The sequence below is a fragment of the Choloepus didactylus genome, chromosome 27 (assembly GCF_015220235.1).
Source record: "Choloepus didactylus isolate mChoDid1 chromosome 27, mChoDid1.pri, whole genome shotgun sequence".
In the NCBI taxonomy this organism is placed as follows: Eukaryota; Metazoa; Chordata; class Mammalia; order Pilosa; family Megalonychidae; genus Choloepus; species Choloepus didactylus.
Genome location: NC_051333.1, coordinates 9,604,923 through 9,630,768, shown reverse-complemented (window position 1 = coordinate 9,630,768; position 25,846 = coordinate 9,604,923). Strand labels below are relative to the sequence as shown.

Here is a 25,846-nt window from a genome sequence, read left to right as displayed (position 1 = left end):
TTGGGGGACATAATACATCCAAACCGGCACACTACCTTTTTTTTTTAATTAAATTCAGTTTTATTGAGATATATTCACATACCATACAATGATCCATGGTACACAATCAACTGTGTTCATAGTACCATCATATAGTTATGCATTCACCACCCCAATCTATCCTGAACACCTTCCCTACACCAGAAAGAACAAGAACAAGAATAAAAAATAAAAGTAAAAAAGAACACCCAAATCATCCCCCCCATCCCACCCTATTTTCCATTCAGTTTCTGTCCCCATTTTTCTACTCATCCATCCACACACTGGACAAAGGGAGTGCGATCCACAAGGTCCCCACAATCACACTGTCACCCTTTGTAAGCTACACTTTCATACAATCATCTTCAAGATTCAAGGCTACTGGGCTGGAGACTGACAGTTCTAGGCATTCACCTCCAGCCTGTGGAGAGCCGTCTCCCGGGACGGGCATAGCGCATGCGCTGTAAACCTGCTCCAAAGTCCCCCCGCCCATCGAGTGGTGCCAAGATGGCGCCCACATCCTGCTTCCGGCTTCTGATGTATGTAACCACCCGCTGTATTCACCAATCATGCTTGTGTGCGTGGCGTTAGCCCATCGGATACACGCAAGGTTTATAAGAAAGTTCCCGGGCAAAGCTCGGGGAGACAGCCCACAAGGAGCCGTACCTGACGGCCGCATCGAGGTTGTTCTCCCCCGAGGTGTCTCGCCCCGGGTGGAACCTGTAAAGATGATGATTGCCTAGTCCCATTAAAAGTTTATCTGCTTTACCACCGCGAGTCCTGAGTGATCACAAGTGCTCCGGGTAAGACGTTGTCCGCACCCTCTCTCCCCTTATCTCTCTGGTCCCCATCGCCGGCCGACCGAGGACTCGAGGCGGGGCGGAGAGGCGCCGGACACCAGCCATTCCAACACATCAAAACCTAAAAAGGGTTATCTACATAGTACGAAAGAAGTTCACCAGAGTGACCTCTCGATTCCATGTGAAATCTCTCAGCCAGTGAAACTTTATTCCTTTTTATTTTGCATCCCCCTTTTGGTCAAGAAGATGTTCTCAATCACACGATGTTGGTCCAGATTCATCCCTGGGAGTCATATCCTGTGTCGCCAGGGAGATTTACACTCTTGGGTGTCAGGTCCCACCTAGGGTGGAGAGCAGTGAGTTCATCTGCCGAGTTGGCTTAGCTAGAGAGAAAGAGGGCCACATATGAGCAACAAACAGGTACTCAGGAGGAGACTCTTAGGCATAATTATAAGCAGGTTTAGTTGCTCCTTTGCAGTAACATGCTCCCTAAGGGCCAGCTCCAAGATAGAGGGCTTGGCAAACCAAACCGCCAGTCCTCAATGTTTGTGAGAACATCAGCAACAATACAGGTGGGGAAGTCCAGCACTTCCTCATTCCCCCCCCCCAGCTCCTCAGGGGGGCCCTGCATATATATTTTAATTCTCTGCCCAAATTACTTTGGGATGTATCACTGCCTTTTTTTTTTTTTTAATTAAATTCAGTTTTACTGAGATATATTCACATACCATACAGTCATCCATGGTGTACAATCAACTGTTCATAGTACCATCATATAGTTATGCATTCATCACCCCAATCTATTTTTGAACATTTTCCTTACACCAGAAAGAATCAGAATAAAAAATAAAAGTAAAAAAGAAAACCAAAATCATCCTCCCCACCCTATTTTTCATTTAGTATTTGTCCCCATTTTTCTACTCAGCCAACCATACACTGGATAAAGGGAGTGAAATCCACAAGGTTTTCACAATCCCACTGTCACTCATTGTAAGCTATATTTTTACAGAATCGTCTGCAAGAGACAAGGCTACTGGGTTGGAGTTTCATAATTTCAGGTATTTACTTCTAGCTATTCCAAAACATTAAAATCTAAAAAGGGTTATCTATATAGTGCGTAAAAGTGCCCACTAGAGTGACATCTCAACTCCATTTGGAATCTCTCAGCCAGGTATCACTGCCTTTTAAAGCAAGGGTGTATCTGTTTGTTTGGTTTTTTTTAATCATCATTTTATCTCCAGGGACTGGCACAAAGTTGAACATGTGGTAGTGATGTGGTTAATATCTGTTGAATAATTGAATTAGTGAAAAATTCTTTGACTGCTGAAGAACTGCCTGTCTCCCCCACTAGACCGTTAGCTCCACTCACAGGGCAGATCCATATTTCTTCTGTTTGCCTTATTTTCACAGGTACGGTGCATGGTAGATATTGTAACCAGCCTCCAAGATGGTCCCCAAATGATCCTTGCTCTCTCTTTGGCATTCATGCCCGGTGTAGTCCCCTCACATCAGTAAATACGGCTGGCCAGTGTGACTGACAGGGCTTTGCAGAAGTGACTGTGTGACTTCCAAGACTGAGTTATAAAAGGCATACCTGCTTCTACCTTGCTTTTTTGGACCGTCCATTCTGGGGAAGCCAGCTGCTATGTTGTGAAGACCCTCAAGCAGCCTGGTGGAGAGGCTCACATGGAAAGGAATCGAGGCTTCCAGCCAACAGTCAACATCAACTCACCAACCATGTGAGTGATTCACCTTGGAAGGTGATATTCCAGCCCTGAGTTGTCAGATGACTGCAGCCCCAGCTGACATCTTACTGCATTCTCAGGAAAGACCCCGAACCAGAACCACTCTGCCAAGCTGCTCCTGAATTCTTGACCCAGAAACCATGAGAGACAAGGTTTATTACCATCTTAAGACCCAAAGTTTTTATATAATTTGTTCTATAGCAATAGATAACCAAGACAGTAGATATTGGGGCAAATGTTTTTTGAATGAAACTGTGATCTTGGATAAGTTGATACTCCATAGTTCTCATTTGTAAAATGGGATGAAATATCCACCTCTGAGGTTCACAGCATATTATACCTCAGTGTTCCAGTTTGCTAATGCTGCTGGGATGCAAAATACCAGAAATGGATTGACTTTTATAAAAGGGGGTTTATTTGGTTACAGAGTTACAGTCTTAAGGCCATAAACTGTCCAAGGTAAGGCATCAACAATAGGGTACCCTCACTGGAGAAAGGCCATTGGCATCTGGAAAACCTATGTGAGCTGGGAAAGCACATGGCTGGCATCTGCTTGCTCCCAGGATGTGTTTCAAAATGGTGTTCTCCAAAATGTCAGCTTTTGATGGCTGTCTTCCAAAATGTCTGTCTCAGATGCAGCTCCTCTCCAAAATGTCACTCTTAGCTGCTCTGAGGTCCTTCTGTCTGTGAACTCCTTCATACATCTCCAGTGACCTAATTAACACCCACCCTGAATGGGTTGGGTAACACCTCCATGGAAATTATCCAGTCAAATGTTTCATTCACAGTTGATTGAGTCATATCTCCATGGAAACATTCAATCCAAGAATTCCAATTGAATCAACACTAATATGTCTGCCCCTACAAGACTGCATTAAAGAATATGGCTTTTTCTGGGGGACAAAATATATACAAACCAGTACACTCAGGGAGCAAGATCAGAACATAGAGAAGGAGATTGATGTTTCACAGGCCGTATAATCTGATGAAGCATGTGGGCTCTTCAGCCACAAGGCCTGTGTTTCACTCCTGGTCAAGCTACTAATACTCAGCTTGTTTGGACCTGAGGCTCCTTGGCTATGGAGAATATTAAAGAACCTACTTTTCAATGCCCTTATATGGATTCAAGATATGACCCAGGTACAGCCCATTTAAACTCCCTGTAGGCACAGCTGATTTTCTTTCTGCTTTCTCCCTACCCCTAACACAGAGATCAGTGGCTAACACATAAGAACTCAATAAGTATTTTGTTGAATGAATGACAAAGGCATCTTGTCCATGGAAAATAAATATTAGTTGCATTAGCCTACAAGGCCCTACCTGATTCCCCATCTGCTTCACCTTGTATTTCATTTCTTACCACTCTATCACTCTGCCCCAGGCAGGCACCCTTCCCTCTTCTTAGTTCCTCAACCATGCCAGCCCAATCCAGTTGCAGGCCTTTGCACGCCAGTGCTCCATCTCCCAGGTATTCACATGGACTGCTCCCTCGGTTTGTTCAGCTGCCTGCTCAAATGTCACCTCCTCGGACAGGCTTTCCCTGACCACCCGGCTCTCTGCAGCCCCATATCCTGCATTTTTCTTCAAAGCGTTTATCATCACCTGATTTGAATTTTTTTTTCTTTTTGCCCTCCGCAATAGGATATAAGCTCCCTGAAGGCGGGGCTCTGTCTATTATATTCACCATTCCATCTCATAACACCCCAATGCCGACATCGCAGCGGGCGCTCGGCAAATACTTGGTGAAGCACAGAATGTCGTAAATGACCACGTGGGCATCCCCAAGGGGCTATCCATGGAGCCATTTCTTGCCAGGATTGGCTGCAGTCCCTGTCACGTGACTGCTAGACGCGCGCCCGCCTTTGAGGCTGGCGTGGTCGGAATGGTTCCAGGCTCTGCGGGCGAGACGGAGTCGCGGCGGAGACACTGCGCAGGCGCGATTCTCCGGCGCAGGCGCAAACGCGAACAGGGCGCGCGGCCGGCTTGGCCGTTGGCGGCGCGCGAGTTCGGCGGCTGTTTCTCGTGAGCGCGACCCGGGGCTGAGGCAGCGAGAGCCGGCGCCATGGTGGAGAAGGAGGAGGCTGGCGGCGGCATCAGCGAGGAGGAAGCGGCGCAGTACGACCGGCAGATTCGCCTCTGGGGATTGGAGGCCCAGAAACGGTCAGGGCCGGTGCGGCCTGAGTTGCCGGGAGTCTGGAGGAGGGGGGGGAGGGGGCGTCTGGTATGAGGCGTTCGCGGCCCGGAGGGAGCGAGAGGGTCTCATTTGAAGAGAGGTGGCGGGAATTATGTGTCCGGGGATAGTCGCGCTCCTGAGGACTGCGGGGGTCGATTGGGATGTTTCTGGAAGGTATGTGAAGCGGGCCTGTCTCAGCTTGGTGGGAGGCTCATTCCTAGAGGTGGGAGACTGTGGAACCAGGTGTGGGGCGGCCCTGAGGGATCAGGGCCAGAAAGGGGTGGTGGTGGCGTTTAGGTCGGGGGTGGGCGCTTAGGGTATAAAAGGAGCCAAGAATGCAGGGAAAAGATGATGGGTGGGTGGGTGGGTGGGGTGGTTCGTTCATTCATTCATAGATAAGTGGGATCCTGGTTTGTGCTCCGCGCTGAGGAGACTGTTGAACTGGACAAGAACTTACATCCTTGTGGGTCCCTAGGGGTGGGCCAGTCCGAAAGAAAGCGGGTTTTTTGAGGAGTTTTTGGAGCCAGTTGTCTTAATTTGGAGCCTTGAAAGGCTCGGAGACTCTAGCAGAGTAGAGGTTCCTGAAGAGATTGCTTGTGTCTGTATGGGAGTGTGTCCAGGGGGAAGTGGAGGCAGGTTGGAGGTGCCTTGGGAATTGAGGAGTAGTTAACTTGGGAGAAGAGGTCTTCGAAAGTGCTAATTGACTTCAGTCACAGTTATTGAGAACTTGCTGCAGGCCCTGTTCTAGGCACTGAGTATATATCATTGAGCTAAACAGATTTCTTGCCCACATGGAGCTTACATTTTGATGGGGGGAGACAATAAACAAACATATGATGTCGGGTAGTGCCAATGCTAGGGAGAAAAATAAACCAGGTCGAGGGGATCAGTAAAGGATGGTGGAATGGGTGAGGTATTTTGATCGGGTGATTGGGGAAGACCTCTGAGGAGGTAACATTGAAGTTCAGACCAGAATGAAGGGGGAGAAAAAGCCCTTGGCCATCTGGAAGAGGAAATTCCTAGCGTAGAGAGCAGCAAGTGCAAAATCTGGAGGACAGAGCATGCTTGGCAAATTAGAAAATAGGGTGGCGGGAACTGAATGAGGGAGGAGTAGCTTTTATTCTCATTGTTCTGGGAAATGGAGAGGTTTTGGGTGGTGGGGGGCATGATCTGATTTGTGCTTTAAAAGGATCACTTGCTGTGTGGAGAGCAAGTTAAAGTGGACAGAAATGGAAATAATCTATGTGAGACGTTAACAGTGGCTTGGAACTCTAGAGAAGGAAGCAAATGTATGTCAGTATATTTCGATTGTAGGGGGACAAGATTTGCTGAAAGTTTCAGTATGGGGGTGGGCATGAGAGGCAGAAATCAAGGATAACTTCAAGGTTTTTGGTTTGAGCAGCTGGAAGGGTGAAATTACCATTTACTGAGATGCGGAAAACTGTTTAGGTTTGATGGGATGAGAGAAGAATCAGGAGTTCCCTTTTGGACTTTAATTTTAGGTGGTAAACATCTTAAATGGAAATACGTGAGTGGTTGAATTCAGAGGTGAGGTTGGGTAATGGAATTTATGATGTGGGTGAGTATAGAATACAGAATTAATTGATCCTAAGGGTTTGGGAAGGTGGACAGGTCAGGAGATTTTAATTTGAGGGGGTGGGAACTTCCAGATGTGTGCGTGCATGCATGCTCCTATCAGTTGTGGCTGCAGGGTGGAGGCACTAGACAGCATTGGTCTAAGAGTTGAAGACACCTGAAAATTTGAGAATTAACTGATGATAGTGGCCCTGAAGACAAAGATGGGGCTGACTGATTTTCAGGGCTGCTGTCTTCTGAAATGGATGGATTTACATGAGCTGGAGAAAATTTTGAGGGCTTAGAAGGACTGAGGTGGTAAGAGGTCCTATGGGGTTGGGCAGGGAGTCCTAAGTGTACCAGAAGGATTAATCCAGGGGGTTGGCGGCAGCAGGTAGTTTTGTTTATGGTGGGGCTAAGTTTGTGAGGATGAAATTGGAATGTAGTGAGAGAACTTACCAAAGGGGTAGGACTGGTTGCATCTGAGGTACAATCAACAATGGATTGGGGACTTCTGAGGGAGATTTGACCTAAGGGACAAATTAGAATCAGGGTATGGAATTTCTGGGAGGTAAGAGTTATCTGAGGGAGTGAAGTTATACTAAGTTCAGTGAAGAATCTGGAAAAGATTGGCTGAGGGTCCTGTGAAGGATAGGAAGGGTTTATCTATAATTTGTAATCTCTATCTTTGTAGACAGTTTTACAGAGTTTATCAGCATGATCTCATGTCCATTTTTTCAACCGAGTCTCATAGCAGCTCTCTGGAGTAAGAATGGCAGTTATTTAGTTCCAATGTAGGTGAGGAAACGGAGGCTCCACAAAATGAATTGATTTGCCTGTAGGGGGGACTCCAAGTGGTACAGGAGGACTGGGGGGCAGGGTTTCCATTGGAAAATGGAAGGTCTAGGAATCAGCAGACTGCATTCTAGCCATAGCTTTACCTCTGACTCTGTGTGGTAAACTTGGACCAAGTAAAATGGTCTTCAAGGGAAATTATATAGTTGAGAGGTAAAAAAAATTGGGTGTTTTACATTTTTGAAATTAGTTGCCAACATTTAAAAATCTAGAGAACTGGCCAAATTTGGGACAATTTGAGCATCAGAAAGAATAAAATCTACTTTATTTTAAAATAGTGACTATCTTAGTATTCATAAGTCCAAGGTATTATTCCAACAAAAGAGAAATAAATTCAATTTTCTCCTTTGGAGGTGACTACTATGCTAACTCCTTACTCTGGAAATTGGTAATTAAAAGGAACAAATTAAGCATTTATCCTGAAGACAAAGAGGGAGTGATCTTTTCTGCTAGTTCATGTAAAAAAAATCGTAGAATTAGAAAATCACTCTTGTGCAACTCCTAATGAAATAATTGATTCTGACAAAGATAATCAGTAGATAATAAAACCATCATATGAAAATTTGTTGGGGAACTTGATAACTCACACAGTTACAAAATATTACCTCATAGATCACTTACTAATTGTGAAGAGGAAGGCATAACTTTCCAGTAGAGGGATCTGGTGGTCATCATTTCAGTCAGGTGATCTAATTTAGGACCACTAAGGGGATAGGCTTATGTCATGTGCCTTCTGAGTGGTGAAATAAGAACTTCATTGTATCATCTATGAAGTTTTCTTGCCAAAAATGTTTTACCCTAATCATGCTTTCTAGGAACAGAGGAACAAATTGACATAACAATAAGATATCCAGAATGTTGGACATTCTACAAGACAGCTGCCCTGTTTCTCTTCCAAAAGTCAGTGTCATAGAAAAAACAAGTAAAGGGACTGTTTGAGATTAAAAGAGATTAGAGAGACATAGCTAAATGCAGAATGTAAACCTTGACTGGATCCTGGTTCCAAATAAGGAAAGAAAAGACGACTTCTAGTAAAAAACATCTTTTAGGCAATTGGGGAATTTGTAATATTCTATCCTGTTATATGATATTTGGGAATTATTTTCTAGATTTGATAATGGTCTGGCTATGAAGGAGAATGCCCTATTTGGAGAAGCATGCTAAAGGTGTAAAGTTGATGGTATAAGTATATAGGTAAAGCAAATGTGGCCAAATGTTAGCAATTCTTTCCACCTTGCTGAATGTTTGAAATTTTTTATAATGAGGTTAGAAAAAAAAGTTCTGGAGATTTCACATAGAGTTTCTGATTTGTGGCTTCTGTTGAAAAGTAAAACGGTCCACCTTGGTTGGAGCTACATAGAGGCTGCGTCTTTTACAAAGGGCGTGTGTTTTCCAGTTTCCCACATCTCCCTCCATCAGTTGAGCTTCGGTTCTTGATGTAATTGACTGTCCCCTATAAACTTGTGAGTTTATGTTTCTTACTACAATGTAGATCCCAAATCCCGTTTAAGGATGAGCTATAGGAAAGGGAGCCAGCTTTCCCAGGGTCACACTCTATAAATGGGAGAATTATAGTACTTGAATCTAAGTCTCTCACTTCATGATCACTGCCATTTCCACAGAAGCTCATTTTTCATAATAGGAGCTCATTCATTTAAACACGTTAACATGAAGATGAGTGTTTGAGCTTCCAGCAGTATATGTTCTTGGAATGTATGCTTCAACAGTTTTTGCACTTTTTTTTTTCGCAACAAAGGCATGTGTAATTTTTCTTTTTACATTCAACAGTAATTGATCCCAGATCTAAGTGAGGAAGGGAGGATGACTGGAAAGGGGGAAGTAGATTATAAGCCCCATGAGAGCAAGTACTTTATGAAAGTCCAGTAAATAAGATATGGGTTTTGACTGGTCTCTTAAATTTCCACTGCTTGCAACTGTGCAGACATTCAGATATTTGTTGAGTGAATGAGATGATGTTACAGTATAAAGACCTAGAAGTCAGGAAACCTGGGTTCAGTTTTCCTTTCTAAGTAGCTCTGTGATTTTGAGTGAGTCACACAGTTTCTTTGCCTTAGGTTTCACATCTCCTTAGGAGGAGTGAGTTTGACTAAATCTTTAAGGACTCAAAATTTCAACCCCCAAATTTTTATTTTACAAAAAAGGGACTACAGAACCTTCACTATATTTTTAAATGCTCCTTACCCAATATTGCTACTGTCCAGAAGAACTTCAGTTGGCTCTGCAGGCATGTATTTGTCACGTGAGTGAATGAGCTTTTACTGTCTACTAGGGACCAATCCTGGTTGTTTCACATAGGGGCCAATTTACCATAGTATCTAATAGGGGGGACTTCGGAGTTAGACCTTGGCTGGGATCACAGCTCCAAAACTTCTTATTTGTGTTAGCTCAGATACATTTCTTAACTTCTCTGTTTGAGTTTTCACATTTATCAAATTGGAGATAATAGAATCTACCTTATAGGATTGTTGAAAACTAAATGAGATAATGCACGTGTAGTATCTACACACAAAGTATTCAGTAAATTATAGCCATAATTATTTGACAAGTGTAAATCACCAGCAACAAAAGAAGAGAAGCTTTAGGAAGTTGGTTGAGAATATAAATAAGGCAAATGTAAAGCAGGAGTCAGTAGGGAAGTAATTGGACAGCTGAGTGCCTAAAAGCTTTTAAGAACAAGTTATAAATTTAGAAAACTGTCTGTTTTAATGAAAGCTATATTTCTGTTTTATTGCCTAAACTATTTCTCTCATTATTTAAGGTTCTTAATGGTACAGCCTAGTTTTGAGCATAATGGTTATGTGTATGGGCTCTGAAATTAGGACAGCTCTGTGACCTTGGGAACGCCATTTACCTTTTGTGTCTCGGGTTCCTCATCTGTAAATGAGATGATGAGAAGACTTACTTGCTTGACTTGATGTGAGGATTGTCTGTTTCTGTATACTCAAGGCAGCAGAAGCTGAAATATTACAAATCTATTTTTAAAGGCTTTTCAGTGATAAGCAAATTCTCTTTGAACCAAAACTCCTGGTAAGGATAGCTTGAGTGTTAGGAATTAGTAGGAAGTTCCAACAATTTGTTTTGCTTATATAATGCTTACTTAGTAGTTTCAGGCACTGGTCTAAGCTCTTTGCAAATATTGATTTGTTTAATCTTTGTAACAACCCCGAGAATTAGGTATCATTATTGTTCCCGAGGTTACTCAGTGGCAGAGCTAGGATTTGAACACTGAAGAGGAGGCAGTGGCAGTAACTGTCTCTGTCGGGTTTCTTTCAAGAGACTCAAAAGGCTCAGAACTGGCTAGAGAGGGGCCAGAAGCCCCTTTTGTCAGGATGAAAAGCCAGGAATTTTGGTTGTCTGCCTTCCCTGCAGGGGAAGGAGTGTTTATTGTAGCTTATTGTGAAGGGGATTGGCATGGTACAGTATATCCCAAATTTTTGACAGAAAGTATTATTGAACCTTTTATTGTTAAGGTAAAGAGATTGGGGAATGCATTAGGTACAGTTTTAAAAAGCAGTGCACTGAAAGATAGGGTAGCTGAGTAGTATTTTTTTTTTTCCTTTCCTGCTCTGAATAAGCCCTTTGAACCTGGGAAAATTCCTTTTCCTCTCCTAGACCTCGGTTTTTGCATCTGAAAAAGATTTTGGACTAAATGCTCTGGGTTCCCTTCTAATTCATAATATACTCTGTGGTGGGATTTATTTATTTTTTTTGTTTTTAAATAAGATATTAGGTTAGTGCCTGGCTCAAGCATTTTAAACCCTTTATGTTATTGTGATAAAACCTAGTAGCATGTAAAAACTTCTACCAACAAAACTGACCCATACGGGTCCTAATTTTGTCAGATTAACATTTGCTGGAAATACCTATTTGTAATGGTATCTGTCTTTTCTTAATAAACAAAGCAAAGAACCTTCCCTTGACCCTACTCCCCCTTGTCTCTTGCTACTGTCTTATTTCTCTGTTCCTCCATGGTAAAACTCTTAAAACAAGTGTTCTATGTTTCCGGTATTCACATCTTCACCTCTTTCTGCTCTTCAACCTATTCCATTTAGGCTTTCATGTTTACTCCACTGAAACTATCTTTTGAAGGTCAATAACAATTTCTCCCTAAATCCAATGTCTTCATCTTACCTGACCTCTCAGCAGTATTTTGCAGATTTGACTTTTTTCTCCTCCTAGAGATACTCTCTTTATTTAAATAACTGTACACTACATTTCATTTATATCTCCAACACTGCCCCATCCAAGTTTTCATTCAGTATATCTATTTAAATGTCTTGTCAGAATCCAAAATAGAACTTATGCTTCTGCACCCTACCCCTGGTCTGCTTTGGCAAATCTGCTCTTCCTATAGTCTTCTACATCTCAGATTGCTGTTTATCCACTTGCACAGACCAGAAAACCTAAGAGTTACTCTTTATTCATCTCTGTCCTTTACCCTAACATCCAATCTTATTGACAAGTCCTATTGGCTCTGCTTTCAACTTTATCGCAAATCCATCCACCTTACTTCATTTCTTAGTCCAAGACACCCACCATTATCTTTTAGACCACCTCAATAGTCTCCTCACTGGTCTCCTCTGTTCCACTTTTTTTTTTTTTAAATTTATTTTTATTAAATTCAGTTTTATTGAAATACGTTCACACACCATACAATCATCCATGATATACAGTCCACTGTCCACAGTATGATAACATAGTTATGCGTTCATCACCACAATCTATCTCTGAACATTTTCCTTACATCAGAAAGAACCAGAACAAGAATAAAAAGTAAAAGTGAAAAAAGAACACCCAAATCATCCCCCCATCCCACCCCATTTGTCCTTTAGTTTTTATCCCCATTTTTCTACTCATCCATACACTAGATAAAGGGGGTGTGATCCACAAGGTCTTCACAATCACACTGTCATCCCTTGTAATCTACATTATTATATAATTGTCTTCAGGAGTCCAGACTGCTGGGTTGGAGTTTGGTAGTTTCAGGTATTTACTTCTAGCTATTCCAATACGTTAACGCCTAAGAGGTGTTATCTGTATAGTGCATAAGAATGTCCACCAGAGTGACCTCTCGACTCCATTTGAAATCTCTCAGCCACTGAAACTATTTCGTCTCATTTTGCATCCCCCTTTTGGTCAAGAAGATACTCTCAGTCCCACGATGCCGGGTCCACATTCATCCCCGGGAGTCATACTCTGCTTTGCCAGGGAGATTTACACCCCTGGGAGTCGGGTCCCACGTAGCGGGAAGGGCAGTGAGTTCACCTGTCGAGATGGCTCAGTTAGAGAGAGAGAGGGCCACATCTGAGCAACAAAGAGGTACTCAGGGGGAGACTCTTAGGCACCATTACATACAACTTTAGACTCTCCTTTGTGGTAATGAGCTTCATAAGGGCAAGTCCCATGCTCGAGGGCTCAGCACATCAAACCGCCAGTCCCAATGTTTGTGACAACATCAACACCAGTCCAGGTGAGGATGTCCAACACATCTGCACCTTCCCCCAGATCCTCGGGGCTGGGGAGGGGGAGGCTGTAAATATATTTTTTATTATCTGCCCAAATTACTCTAGGATGTGTCACTATTTCACTCCAGCCTATACTAACCTACCGTATCTCACTTCTATTCAAAGTTCCATGCAATTGTGGTGTTTGAACAAATCGACTGTAGAGTTGTACCGTTTAGAAAATTTAGATCCTGTACTAAATAGATATCTATTCCCTTGGTCTCATATGAAAGTTTAAGTTTTAAAACACAATCAGTTTCAACCTTTATCCTTTGGCCTGGCTTGCCCTGGTCTTAACCAGACCTGCTTCATTCATATCACTAATTGAAGTCTGGGCTGTTTTTCAGCTTTTTTTTTTTTTATTAATTTTTTTATTAGAGAAGTTGTTGGTTTACAGAACATGCATAAAATACAGGATTCCCACACACCACTCCGCTACCAGCACACTGCATTGGTGTGGATTATTTGTTAAAATTGATGATAGGGCATTTTTACAACTGTATTATTAATTACAAGGTTTCACTTAGGGCTCATTGTCTGTATGCTTTAGTTCTGTGAGTTTTTTAAAAAATTTTTATTGTTACCATATGCATAACTTAATATTTCCCCTTTTAATCATATTCAGATATATATTTTAATGCTGTTGATTGCATTTGCAATGTTGTGTTACTATCACCACCATCCATTACCAAAACATTTCTGTCATTCCAAACAGGAACCCTGTACCTTTTAACCCTTAACTTCCCATTACCTATCTTACTCCATCTCCTGGTAACCTATATTCTAACTCTGAGTTTGTTTATTCTTATTGTTTCAAATCAGTGAGCTCATACACTATTTGTCCTCTTATGTCTGGCTTATTTCACTCAGCATGATGTCTTCAAGGTTCCTCCATGTTGTCACACCCGTATTCCACTCTTAACTCTTTGTAATCCACTTCCATACAGCACTCATATTGATTAAAAATAAAACAGTCAGATCACATCACTCCTCTGTTTAATACATAAATCATTAAAAAAAAAAGAGATTTTCTGTTATGCTTAGAATAACACCCAAGGCTTATACTATTGCCTTGTTTGCCTTACCTTGTCCAACCTTGCCTACATGCTCCCTTAGTTCACTCACTTTAAGCTACTTGGATCCTTTTACTCCGTAAATATGCTAGGGTTCCCTCTTGCCTTGGGGACTTTGTGGTTGCACCTTACTTGATGTGATCTTATACCAGATTTTTGTCTCTCCCAGTACTTTCTCAATAAATGTGGTTTGACTGAATTTTAATGATGAGTTAGTTGAAATTCATTGGCTTTGATTTAACTTGCGGTGTGTGTGTGAATTCAAAGATAGTGATCTTTAAAACCTCTGGTTCCTTCCTTCCCAGGAATTGTAAGAGGGATCCCTGTGGCAGCAGAAGTCAAAAAGGGGAGAGCAAATCAACAAATATATTTTTAGGACCTACTTTATACAAGGGAAGCATGGGGGGGACTCTGAGAGAGGAAAAATTGCAGATCATAGTGAGAACTGGACTCTGATTCCGTCTCTGGGCACTCATTAGCTAGGAGAGCTTCTACACCTCTTCTGAGCCCCAGTATTCACTTTTCTCAAGGCAGACATGGAAACTTTCCTTTGAAAATGTGATAGCCTATCCCGGAGTCTGTGGAGACTCTTGGGCTTTTAGGGAGAGAAATTGTATGCAGTGTTTAGGGTGTGTATGCTTTTTTCTGAGAAGGGAGAAATGATGAAGAACCATTATCTTAGTTTAAATGAGCTACTTCGTGTAAGGTACCTAGCTGATTGAGTCCTCTGTGAATGTTAATTACCATCCTTGTTATTACCAGTGTATTATATACACAATAGGTCACAATGTAATTTTACATATATTGGTGATATTGAGAGGCAGTATAATTTAGTATTTAAGAGCAGAGACTTTGGAACAAGATTGCTTGGGTTGATATCTGCTCTGTCATTTGCCAGCAGTGTAATCTTTGGCAAGTTCCTTAGCAACTCTGCCTCAGTGTATTAATTTCCTGTGGCTGCTGTAACAAATCACTACAAACTTAGTGGCTTAAAACAACACAGTTTATTTTCTTAAAGGTTATGGAGGTCAGGAGTCTGAAATCAGTTTCAGTGGGCTAAAATCAAGGTGTTGGCAGGGCTGTAATCCTTCTGGAGGCTCTGGGGGGGGGAATCCATTTCTTTGCCTTTTTTAAAAAAATTATCTTGAATTAGGGAAGTTTACAGAAAAGTCACTTAAAAAATAGTGTATTTCCTTGCTTTTTCCAGCCTTTAGAAGCTGCTTGCATTCCTTGGCTCAGTGCCCCTTCCTCCGTCTTCAAAGACAGCAGTTTAGCATCTTCAAATCTCTCTGACTACAACCTTTGCTTCTGTAGTCATGTTTCCTTCTCTGACTCTGACCCTCCTACCTCCCTCTTATGAGAACCTATGTGATTACAATGGGCCCACCAGATAATCCAGGATAATGTCCCCATCTCAAGATCCTTGGTTTAATCACATCTGCAAAGTCCCTTCTACCATATAAAGATATTCACAGGTTCCAGAGATTGGGACATTGGACATCTTGGGGAGGGGATTTGTGTATGTGCATTATTCCATCTGCCACACTCAGCTTCCTTATCTGTAAAATGGGAAAGTAGTATTTACCTTGTGGAGTTAGTACATAAAAATTGTTTAGAATGGTGCTTGGCACATGGTAATTGTTGATGTCTTATTCTTTTGAATGGTTGCCTAGTTTCCCCACAGTTTGTATATACTGCGGCAGTTGGTATCAGAGCCCAGCATCTTCATCACTCTGCTTCATTACTTTACTTTATCTTCCTCCTTTCTAACTGTAACCCTGGGTAAGCTGTTTAACCTCTTTATGCCTATTTTCTCAGTTGTAATATGGTACCAGCTTTCCAAGTGCCAACTCATAAGATCGTTGTGAGGATAAATTAGTAATATACCTAAAGTGCTTAGAACAGTGCTTGGCATATAGTAAGAGTTCAGTAAATGTTAGCTATTATCATTTTATTGTGTACCAGATTTATGTAATACTCCTGTTGATGGAAGCTTAGGTTCCTTTTGGTCCATTTATTGATTCAACAGCTATTCGAGTAATAGGATACTAAGTGCCAAGCACTGCTATACATGCTAGTGATGCAGTGGATTTCTGTTGTTTACATTCTAATGGAGGAGTCAAACAACAAACATATAAACAGATAGCATAATTTCAGATAGATGGGTGTGGACGTTGTATTAGTTAGGGTTCTCTAGGGAAACAGAATCAATGAGAGGTATCTATGACTATAAAATTTATAAAAGTGACTCTCGCAACTGTGGGTATGCACGAGTCCAAATTCTGTAGAGCAGTCAGCAAACTGGCAACTCCAAGGAAGATGTCCGATAAACTCCCCAGGAAACGAACCGGCAACTTCGACGAACTCCTCAGGAAATGAACTGGGATCTTCGACGAACATGTTGGATGAACTCCTCAGGAAATGAACCAGCAACTTCGACGAACTCCTCAGGAAACGCTTTGCTGGGCAGCCAAAGAAGTGAAGGTCCTATGTCTGTCTTGCTTATAAGTCTTCAACTGATTAATTGGATTAAATCCAGCCAATTGTATTCTCTCATTGCAGAACACATGCCGTTTGGTGTGTCATCAGTCACAGCTGCAGCCAATTGACTGATAATTTAATAAACCAGCCTGTTGGTTTATTAACCAGCCACAGACGTCCTTGCAGCAATTGTTAGGCCAGTGCTGGCTTAACCAGCCAGCTGGGTACTATCACCTGACCAAGTTGACACATGAACCTAACCGTCACAGACTTATTCTAAATTAGGTGGCCAGTGTGGACTTCTCTGAGGAGGTGATGAGTGAGCGGAGACCTGAAGACTGGGTCATGCCAGAGGTTGGGGCAAGGAGCAGAGGGAACAAGTGCCAAGGTCCTGAGGCAGGTGCAAGCTTGATGTTTTCTAGGAACAAGGTAGGCCAGTGAGGCTGTAGTCAGGTTACCAAGGGAGAGAGTAGAGAGAGATGAGGTGGGAGGAGTGGATAGGGCTTTGAAGCCGATGATGTAAGGAATTTGTATGGGGAACTATTGATGAATTTTGAGCAGAAGAGTGATTTAGTTTACATTTAACAGGATCTGTCTTGCTGAGAGGGGGCAAATAGGTTGTAGGGAACAAGGGAGGAAGCAGGGAGACCAGTAGTAAGGCTGTCGTGGCTTTGTAGGTGAGAAATGAAGTGGTGGTGACTGTGCAAGTGGAGGGAAATAGATGGATGATTCTGCTGTGAATGTATTTGTACATAATTTTTGTGCCCACTTGAGTATTTTTGTAGAATTGGATCCTGGAAGGGGAATTGGTACATCAGAGTATGAATAATAATAGCTGACTTTCATAAGTGCTGACTAGGGGTCAGTTACTGTTTTAAGCACTTTTCATGTCATTGAGTCATAAATCAGGTATAGACTCAGGGCCTCAGCATGGTTGAGAATTAAAAACATAAGCATGATATTCAATATTGATGTCAATTGGATTAAAAAAACTGAAGTGGTGAGTCAGTAGAACCATATAAGTGTAGGGACCATTGAGGCCACGTGACTAGATGTGATTTACTATCAGAGGCATTTACTGTAGAGTTCAGAGAAAGGAGTGTTCACTTGATAACTATGATAAGAAAGGACTTTTTGAGGAAGTGGCATTTTGAGTTTTGAAGCACTGAGAGGAAGAGAACACATTCCAGGCATGATTTAATTTCTGAAGGGGGAAACTGAAGCATGTTTGGAGTTAGGTAGACTAATCTGGTAATAATGGGAAATAAGCTGGTAGAGTGGGAGAGAACCAATATTGGATGGCTTTAAATGCCAGCTGTAGGTTGTCTTCTCTGCCATATTTTTTTTTTTGAAACTCAGAATCAAATCGTTACGGGCCCTTTTATAACTAAGGCAATGGGGTTTGAAGAGAAGTTCAATAAATTCAAGTAAAATTTATTGAACATCTGTTGTATGCCAGGTGTTATGCTAGATGTTTTTGCATGCACATTTTACTACGTCCTTGAGGGGATTAAATGACATGAAGTCAGAATTATTACCCTCATTTTATAGTTGAATAAAGTTTGGAGAGATGGTGCAGCTTTCCCAGGCCACCCAGTTAGGACGTGGCAGAGCCAGTATTCAAACCCAAGGACAGTAGTGATGAGCAGTGTTCGTTACTAAAGGAATGCCAAGCAGTACAGGGCCTGAGAAAAAGTTAGTGGATTGTAACACCTTGCATTAGTATGATGCATCTGTTAGAATTCATGAAAGAACATTTTTGTAAGTGTACTATTAACTATAGTTCATTGTTTACAGTAGGGTCTACTGTGTAATACAGTCCTATGTTTTATCTTTTAATTTTTATTCTAGTAACATAAATGACTTAAAATTTCCCTTTAACCATATTCACATATAAAATTTGGTGCTGTTAATTACACTCAAATGTTCTGCTACCGCCACCACCATCCATTTCAAAAACTCTACATTCAATCCAAATAGAAGTTCTGTACAACTTAAGCATTAGTTGCTCATTCCCTACCCCCAAGCCAGCCTCTGGTACCTGTATTCTAGATTCTAAATCTCTGAGTTTGCTTATTCTAATTTTTCCCTATTTCCTTTTTAAAATCTAAAAAATTCTGATTCAGAAACATTTCAAGTTCAAGGGATCTCAAATAAGGTATTGTGAACTGTTTTGGTTTGCTAAAGCTGACAAAATGGAATATACCAGAAAAGGACTGGCTTTTAACAATGGAGGTTTGTTAGTTTACAAATTTGCAGTTCTAAGGCTGTGAAAATGTCCCAGTTAAGGCATCAACAGGATGATGTGTCTCTGAAGCCCAATTACTAGCCAGCGTGGGTTCTCTGTCAGATGACAAGGCACATGCAGCCTCTGCTGGTCCTTCTCTCCTGGGTTTCATTGCTTCAGCTTCTGGCTTCTCCGTCTGTGACTTTTTCTCTAAACTTCTCTGGGTGTTTCTAGTTCATCTCTTAGCTTCTGTATGTGTTTTATCCTTTTATAAAGGACTCCAAGCAAGAGGATCAAGACCCGCCCTGAGTGAGGTGGGTCACATTTCAATTGAAATAACCTAATCAAAAGGTCTCACACGCAATAGATCTGCACCCACAGGAATGGATCAAAAGAATATGACCTTTTCTGGGCTACATACAACTTCAAACTACCACATGGTCCTATACTGCCTCTCTGACTTCAGAGTTAAGTCCAGACTTCTTGGGATAGCCCAACCTCTGACTACTGTTTTTTAGCCTCATATTCTACCAGACTTCACAGACTTAGGAAAATCCAAACACTTCCCTTTTCCATGCTGCTGGTGTGTTATAGCCTAAATAGTAACCCTTCTCACCAACCCTTCTGCTACCCTACTAGTCCAAGTCACCATCCTCTGTCTCCTTAATTATGACACTCTTCCTCCCACCCCCTATGGCTTTCCATCCTGCTTGGATGAAACCCATAATCCTTACAATGGCCTGTAAGGCTTCTTGATGTTGCCCCTGGTTCTGTCTACAGCCTCATTTTCTACCATTCTTCCTTTGCTCACTGCTCTTCAGCCTACATGTCCTTCTTTCTGTCCCTGGAGCATGCCAAGAACTCCTCTGCTTCGAGGCTTTGGGACTCACTGTTTTCTCTACTTGAAATGCTCTTCTTTCAGATACCTGTATGTTCATCCTTCATTTCAGGTTGAGCTCTTGCTCAGATACCACCTCCTCAGGGAGGCCTTCATGATGACTCTAAGATAGCATCCTTCATCATTCTTCATCCTTATCTTACTTGATTTTTATCGCTTCTTGATATCTCTATTTGTTTATTTGTCTCCCTCACCAAATGTAAGCTTTGGGAAGGCAGGGACTATGTCTGTCTTATTCACATACCTTGTATGGTGTCAGGCATGCTAGGTGCACAATAAATGCGTTTAAAAAAAATTGTTCTGTGCAGTTTAAATTAGAGCCTGTCTCTTTCCTAGATTCGAGGCTGTGATGCTTCACTGTATTTACTGAAAGCCAAAAGTATTTGCCCGTGACTTTGTCTCATTTTATTCTTGGTGAGTTTTCACTGTTGTTTCCTCAGGTTAACAATGTCTGCCTTACAGGTTGCGGGCCTCCCGGGTGCTTCTTGTCGGCTTGAAAGGACTTGGGGCTGAAATTGCAAAGAATCTCATCTTGGCGGGAGTGAAAGGACTGACCATGCTGGATCACGAACAGGTGAGATGGTCAGTCACCTCTTCACTCCCCTTCCCAGTCTCCCCCTCTTCCACATTCATACTTGCAGATTATGTGAGTTCCTACTTGCCCCTTCAGCATGGGAACTGTTGTCTTTGGAGACTGACATAGCTAGAGCAGAGTTTGAATTCCAGTCCACCACATCCTTGCTGGATGAACAGTGGAGACTCACATCACTTTGTAGAGCTTGCCTTGGGTAGTCAACAATATTTCCCTTGAATGGTGGTCGTGAGGATTAGAGAAATGGTTTCCCAATTTGTGGCTTAAAAACACTTGAATAACTCACTGAAAATACAGCATTACCTGGATCTCTGTTATGATAGAGCCCTTACCCCCAGTGATTCTGCTTTAGAAGGTCTGTGATGGGGCTCAGAAATGTGTCTTCAGAGGAGATCTCAGGAGATGCTGATACAGATGGTTCACGGACATCACTTTGAAAAACACTGGATTAGAGAGAATGTATATGGACTGCTAAGCATAGTGCCTGGCCGATAACAGGCATTCAATAATTAATAAAAATTTTATGACGTAATGCTGTTTAGTTGATAATATAATAATAGTGCCTAACTCCAATGTAGCTTTCTCTGACCTGTCTTTTCTCCAAAGTGAAAATAAAGTATTCCTTTCTCTATATTCCCAAACCTTAATGACACTTTAGTTTTCTTTATATTTATATATGGGGTGGGGAAGGAGGGAGAGACAGAATGAATAATATTTGGTGCCCTATCTACCTGTATCTACCTGGCTTCTACAGTTATTGATATTTTGTCCATTAAAAAAATTTGTATCTTCTCCTATATTTTGGGGAGCAGTATTTCAAAGCAAATTCCAGATCATGTAATTTATTTATTTATTTTTAGGCATAATACTTCAGGAATTGTGTTGTCATCTTATTATTTGTGTCTCTTTTAGGCAATGAACAGGAGTCTTGTCTCACACTAAGTAACTAGTACAGTCTGAGGCATAGGCTCTGTGGGAAAAAGTAAATGTTAATGAAAATTTTTAAAGGTTCATTATGTTTTGGGGTTTCAAGGGAAAAATAATACCTGGAATTATTGTTTTTTCCTCTTTTCTTTATTGTGGTAAAGTAATGCATAACATATAATCAGTTTAACCATTTTAAGTGTACAGTTCTTTAACATTAAGTACATTCACAAGACCATGTAACTTTCAGCACTATTTCTGGGCTAATCATTCCAAACCAAAACTCCTACTCATTTAGCCACAATTCCCCATTCCCTTCTTACCCCACCCCTTGTAACCACTAATTTTGCTTTCTGTCTAAGAAAGCGTATAGTATTAGTCCTTCTGACTGGCCTTTGCACCCAACATGATGTCTGCAAAGTTCATTCATGTTGTTTCGTGTACCAGCCCGTCATTTTTTTATGGCTGAAAAATATTCTTTTGTATGGATATGCCACATATTGTTTATCCAGTCATCTGTTGATGGACACTTGGGTTGCTTCCACCTTTTGGCTCTTGTGAATAATGCTTCTGTGACCATCAGTGTACAAATGTCTGCTTTAGTCCCTGCTTTCAGTTCCTTTGGCTTTATACCTAGAAGTGGGATTGCAGGATCACATGGTAATTCTATATTTAACTTTCTGAGGAATCTCTGTACTGTTTTTCTGGAATTATTTTTTTAAAAGCAGTTCTGCAGTAGAAAGAGAAGCCTGGGTTGACACACTTTATTACAGTCACAGATTAATATTTGGATTGAATTGCAACTTTCTTAAAAAAAAAAAAAAAATCCCTGCAAGCAAGCTGCCAGGTTATTGGCTGAGTATTGGCTGCTTTGATTCTTCTAAATGACAGGCAGGAACACCCCATCTTAAGCAAGAATTGTGGTGTAGAGAGGGTTCCTAAGGGAGTAAAAGCTGAAACCCAAGGAAGGAAGTGCCTAACCATGAAGCTTCTTGGTAGCCTTTTACATGGAAAATGAGACCAGTTGGTGATGGTGAGTTCCTCATCTTTTTGGGGGAATCCAAGGGTGGTGGAAATCACATAAAATTAAGGGGTGTGTGATGTGACCCTGACACCGTCACCGTGGTATCGTGAGTGCTGCCCAGGATATGAGTGAACAGGCTGATCGTTATCCCATATCTATGTCCTTTGAGGACTTAGAGTGCCTTCCACTTGGAGTGTGAACTTCTGTCTAGTTTTTAAGGCCTAAGACAGTGGTTCTCAACCCTGACTGCATTTTAGACTATCTGGCGACTTGTTTAGAAGTAAAAGTTCTCCAGATGAATAATACCAGAGAGGATTGAGGACCACTGGCTTCATATCAGATTGCTCCTATCAGATAAATTTAACAGTTCATGAACATGCTGTGGTTGTTCTCCCCTCTGCAATTTGTTTGTGCTCCTTTCCTGACTAGGAAGGAGCTTTTTTTTTTTTACCCCTCCCCCCAAAACCAGAGAGGCTCCCTGTCTCAGATGGTGGTTGTAGAAGGTCTTCCTGCAATTCTGATATGATCTGGGTCTTACAGAACAAGAAAAAGTTTATCAGGTTGAGGGGCTGGATTTTAAGGCAGGGAACATTAGCAATGGCACAAAACAACATGGTAGAAATGGAATATAACAAGCAATTTGGCATTTTTAAAAGAGTGTGAAGTCCAAAGCAGTGGTGAGGGGCACATTATGGGTAATGAGATGAAGTAAGGTCCAGGTCCTGCTAGTAATCCCTGCTGTATGTCAGTTTTTCCTTACTCCTCTAGGTGATGAGGATGCATTGAAGAATTTTTTAAATGGTGGAAAGAGTTGACCTGATCAGCTTTGGGCTTTCTGTATAAACCATAGTTTATACAGCAGTCATTAATTGCTATATAAACTATGGTACAGGCTAACATAAGATATGGAGCAGAAGGCCACTTAGAAGGCTGTCTTAGTAGTTTAGGTGAGAAGTGAAAAGGGTCTGAGCTATGGCACTGATGATAGAAACGGTAAGAAACACACAGATATGAGAAATACTTAGGTGGTATAATGGGTAGGAGTGGATATGGGAGTGTGGGAAAGTAAGAAGTAACAGCAGCAGCTGACCTTACTGAATGTGCCAGGCAGTGTTCTAGAGCTCTAGTTGTGTTAGCTTAATCTTCACAATTGAGATGTAGGACCCATCATCCCCATTTGACAGGTGAGAAAACTGAGGGAAAAAAAGTGGTCTAGCCCCCTCAAGGTCCCAACATTAGCAAGTAGGGCAGCCAGGACCCAAACAGTCTGACTCCAGAGCCCATGGTCTTGGTCGCTCCACCATGCAGCCACAGTCAAGGAAATGTCAAGTATATGATGAGCAGGGTTCTAGGTTGAATGATTTGGAAGGATGGTTGGTGGGCTCATCCAGGAGGAAATGTCTGGTGGCAATTTAATATAAGACTCAGATCTATCTGAAGAAATCTGGAACAGAAAGAGTGATTTTTGAAATAGCAGATTTTGGTAGAAACTAAAAGAGGCATTGAAATGAATTTTCCAGCTGTACGGAGTGACGAGATCAGTGAGATGGAATCGTTGGGAACAGCCACACCTAAAAGGGCCCATGTGGAGAGACTGGAATGGAATGTCCTGCGAGGGAGAATGAGAACCTGGATCTCTTAGACCGAGGGAGTAGATTGTTGCCAGGAAGTGTGCTGTCTGTACTAGTAGTGCTAATAATTAACATTTATAGAGTGATTAGTAAGTGGATTGTGTTTTAACACCTCACGTGCTCATTTTACAGGTGAGGGAAGAACAGATACGTAACTTGTTCAAGGTCACACAGTAAGTAGTGGAGCCAGGATATGAATCAAGTGTTTGAATCCAGCACTGATTATTCCACAGCCTTTGCTCTTGACCATTATTGATGTATAGCCCCTAAATACATAATGAGTGAGGTCCCTGAAAAAGCAGGATGGATCAAGGATACTCTTAGAGGGTTGAGTGGGAGGAAGGCCAGCTCCGTTTCTTGAACTTTGGAGGAAAGATGGTGAAGGAGGGAGACAAGGGGAGTTTTTCTTTTGAACCCAGTCTTGTTGAAGTTGGTGGCAAGATTATATGCAGAGATTAAAGATTGGATGTTTGAGTACATAAATGCTTTATGGACAGTATGGGATCTGTAATTGTGCTGTTGGCCGTCAGGTGATTGTGTTCTCTCTTTGAGGCTCTGCTCTGATGACATCCAGCCTTATGGGTGCAAGCATGCTCTTGCTCCAGCTCTCACTCATCTCTGCTTTTCTGAGTTTTAAGTTTGAGAATTCATTTCAAGCATTCTTAATTGTGACTGATTTTAAACAACTTGTAGGCAGGGACCCCGTCCTTTAAGCAAGGCTACTTAAGTATTTCCCTGAATGCCTTGAGTTGAGTACGTGGTGGGTATTTAGTAAATGCTTACAACATAATTATCAGTCATTTTGTTAACAGTTAATATATAAGTGGAAGGTGAGAAGCATGGACTTTTCTGTTTAGGGAGAATTTTCTTTATAAACACAAGGGGGTGCTCTTAAACTACCAATGACTGGTGTAAAAAAAAAAAAAGTTAATGTTTCCTTTTTAAAGCCTCAGAAGGAAAGGGAATTTGTATTAGGCAGATTCTACAGAAACAGTAATACAATTAGATGGTAAGTATTTTAGCTATCCATGAAATTCCAAAGGCTTTTCTTTGAGATTTGGCTTCCAAAAAATTAAAGATTTTTAAAAAATTTTATTCCTAGGTATCTCCAGAAGACCCTGGAGCTCAGTTCCTGATCCGTACTGGGTCTGTTGGCCGAAATAGGGCTGAAGCCTCTTTGGAGCGCGCCCAGAATCTCAACCCCATGGTAGATGTGAAGGTGGACACTGAGAATATAGAAAAGAAACCTGAGTCATTTTTCACTCAGTTTGATGCGGTAAGTTTCATAGTCGAGAGTGTAAAACCTGCTGTGGGAGTAAAACAAAGCATTAGCTGTATGTATGCTAGGTATGCTAGGGCATTAGAATCTCAAATTCTGAGCTTTTTCCAAAGTAAGTTTATAGGAGTTTCTGTTCTTTAGGTATAGTAATTGTATGACTGTATTGTTAGTTTGGTCCAGTCTGTTGGAACTTTTGTAGCTGTTCGTGGCTTGCTGGCTACTGGCTGCTGCTTCAGGCATATGTTCCCCTTGACCAGGTTTTATCATTGGTCTTTTGTCTTCCTTCCAGAATCTTTGCACATGGCTGTGATACATTTTATAGCAAATGTTCCCTCTCAAAAACTTAACAAGTTGGTGATAAATTCTGTAGTGGGGACGTTTTTTGGTTAGAAATAGCATACCACAGCTTGTGTTTTGTCTTAAGAAAGGGTACACCTGATCTTGGTTTCTGTCTGTCTCTCTCAGTCACTTTGACCACGTTGCCATGGATAAACAGACAAAATCACTCTAGTTATAAGCTAAATGAGGCATATCCAACCTCATTTGGTTTTACTGCCAAATCTATGCCAAGGTGAAAGGATAAGTTAAATTCAGTTTCAGTGTCTGTGACCTATATCCTGGAAAAAATTAACAAATGTTTGATAACCATGAAATAGTCACAGGTGATATACTTGTTTTTTAAATGAAAGGCCCATTATATGAGAGGTTAGAATTTGGGTTGGGTAGTTAATTTTTTACAATTATTTCATATGTGCATCTGTTCAAATGTGAGCTTGAAATGATGAATCATATGTGCATTTTTTTTTGTAATTCCTTCTATTATATAACTCCAGGTATTGAGACACTTTCTATTTGGATACAAGTCTTCTCTTCATTTCTTTATTCATAGTAACCACATTTGGTCCATTCTAGTTGTCCCTCGAAATTTTAGCAATTAGAGACAGGGTTAGTTAGAACTGAAGAGCTGGGCCACTTGTTTGTATAATGCAGGTGTATGGGTGAGGATGACTGCCATTTTTGTCTGGT

The 25,846-nt window shown here is 41.5% G+C and overlaps 1 protein-coding gene across 3 annotated transcripts in view; it reads left to right on the top strand.

Annotated features, from left to right (window-relative positions):
* The first annotated feature begins 4,505 nt into the window (after window positions 1-4,505).
* Window positions 4,506-25,846, top strand: part of SAE1 (SUMO1 activating enzyme subunit 1) — a 71,576-nt gene continuing 50,235 nt past the window's right edge. The window contains exons 1-3 of one of the 3 annotated variants that reach the window (XM_037819483.1): window positions 4,506-4,723; window positions 19,833-19,944; window positions 24,644-24,817. In XM_037819483.1, coding sequence (XP_037675411.1) covers window positions 4,626-4,723; window positions 19,833-19,944; window positions 24,644-24,817 — 384 coding nt within the window. In that variant the 5' untranslated portion in view covers window positions 4,506-4,625. Of the gene's footprint in view, window positions 4,724-19,832; window positions 19,953-24,643; window positions 24,818-25,846 lie in introns of those variants that run through there. The other 2 variants (XM_037819484.1, XM_037819486.1) reach the window with 2 other exon arrangements.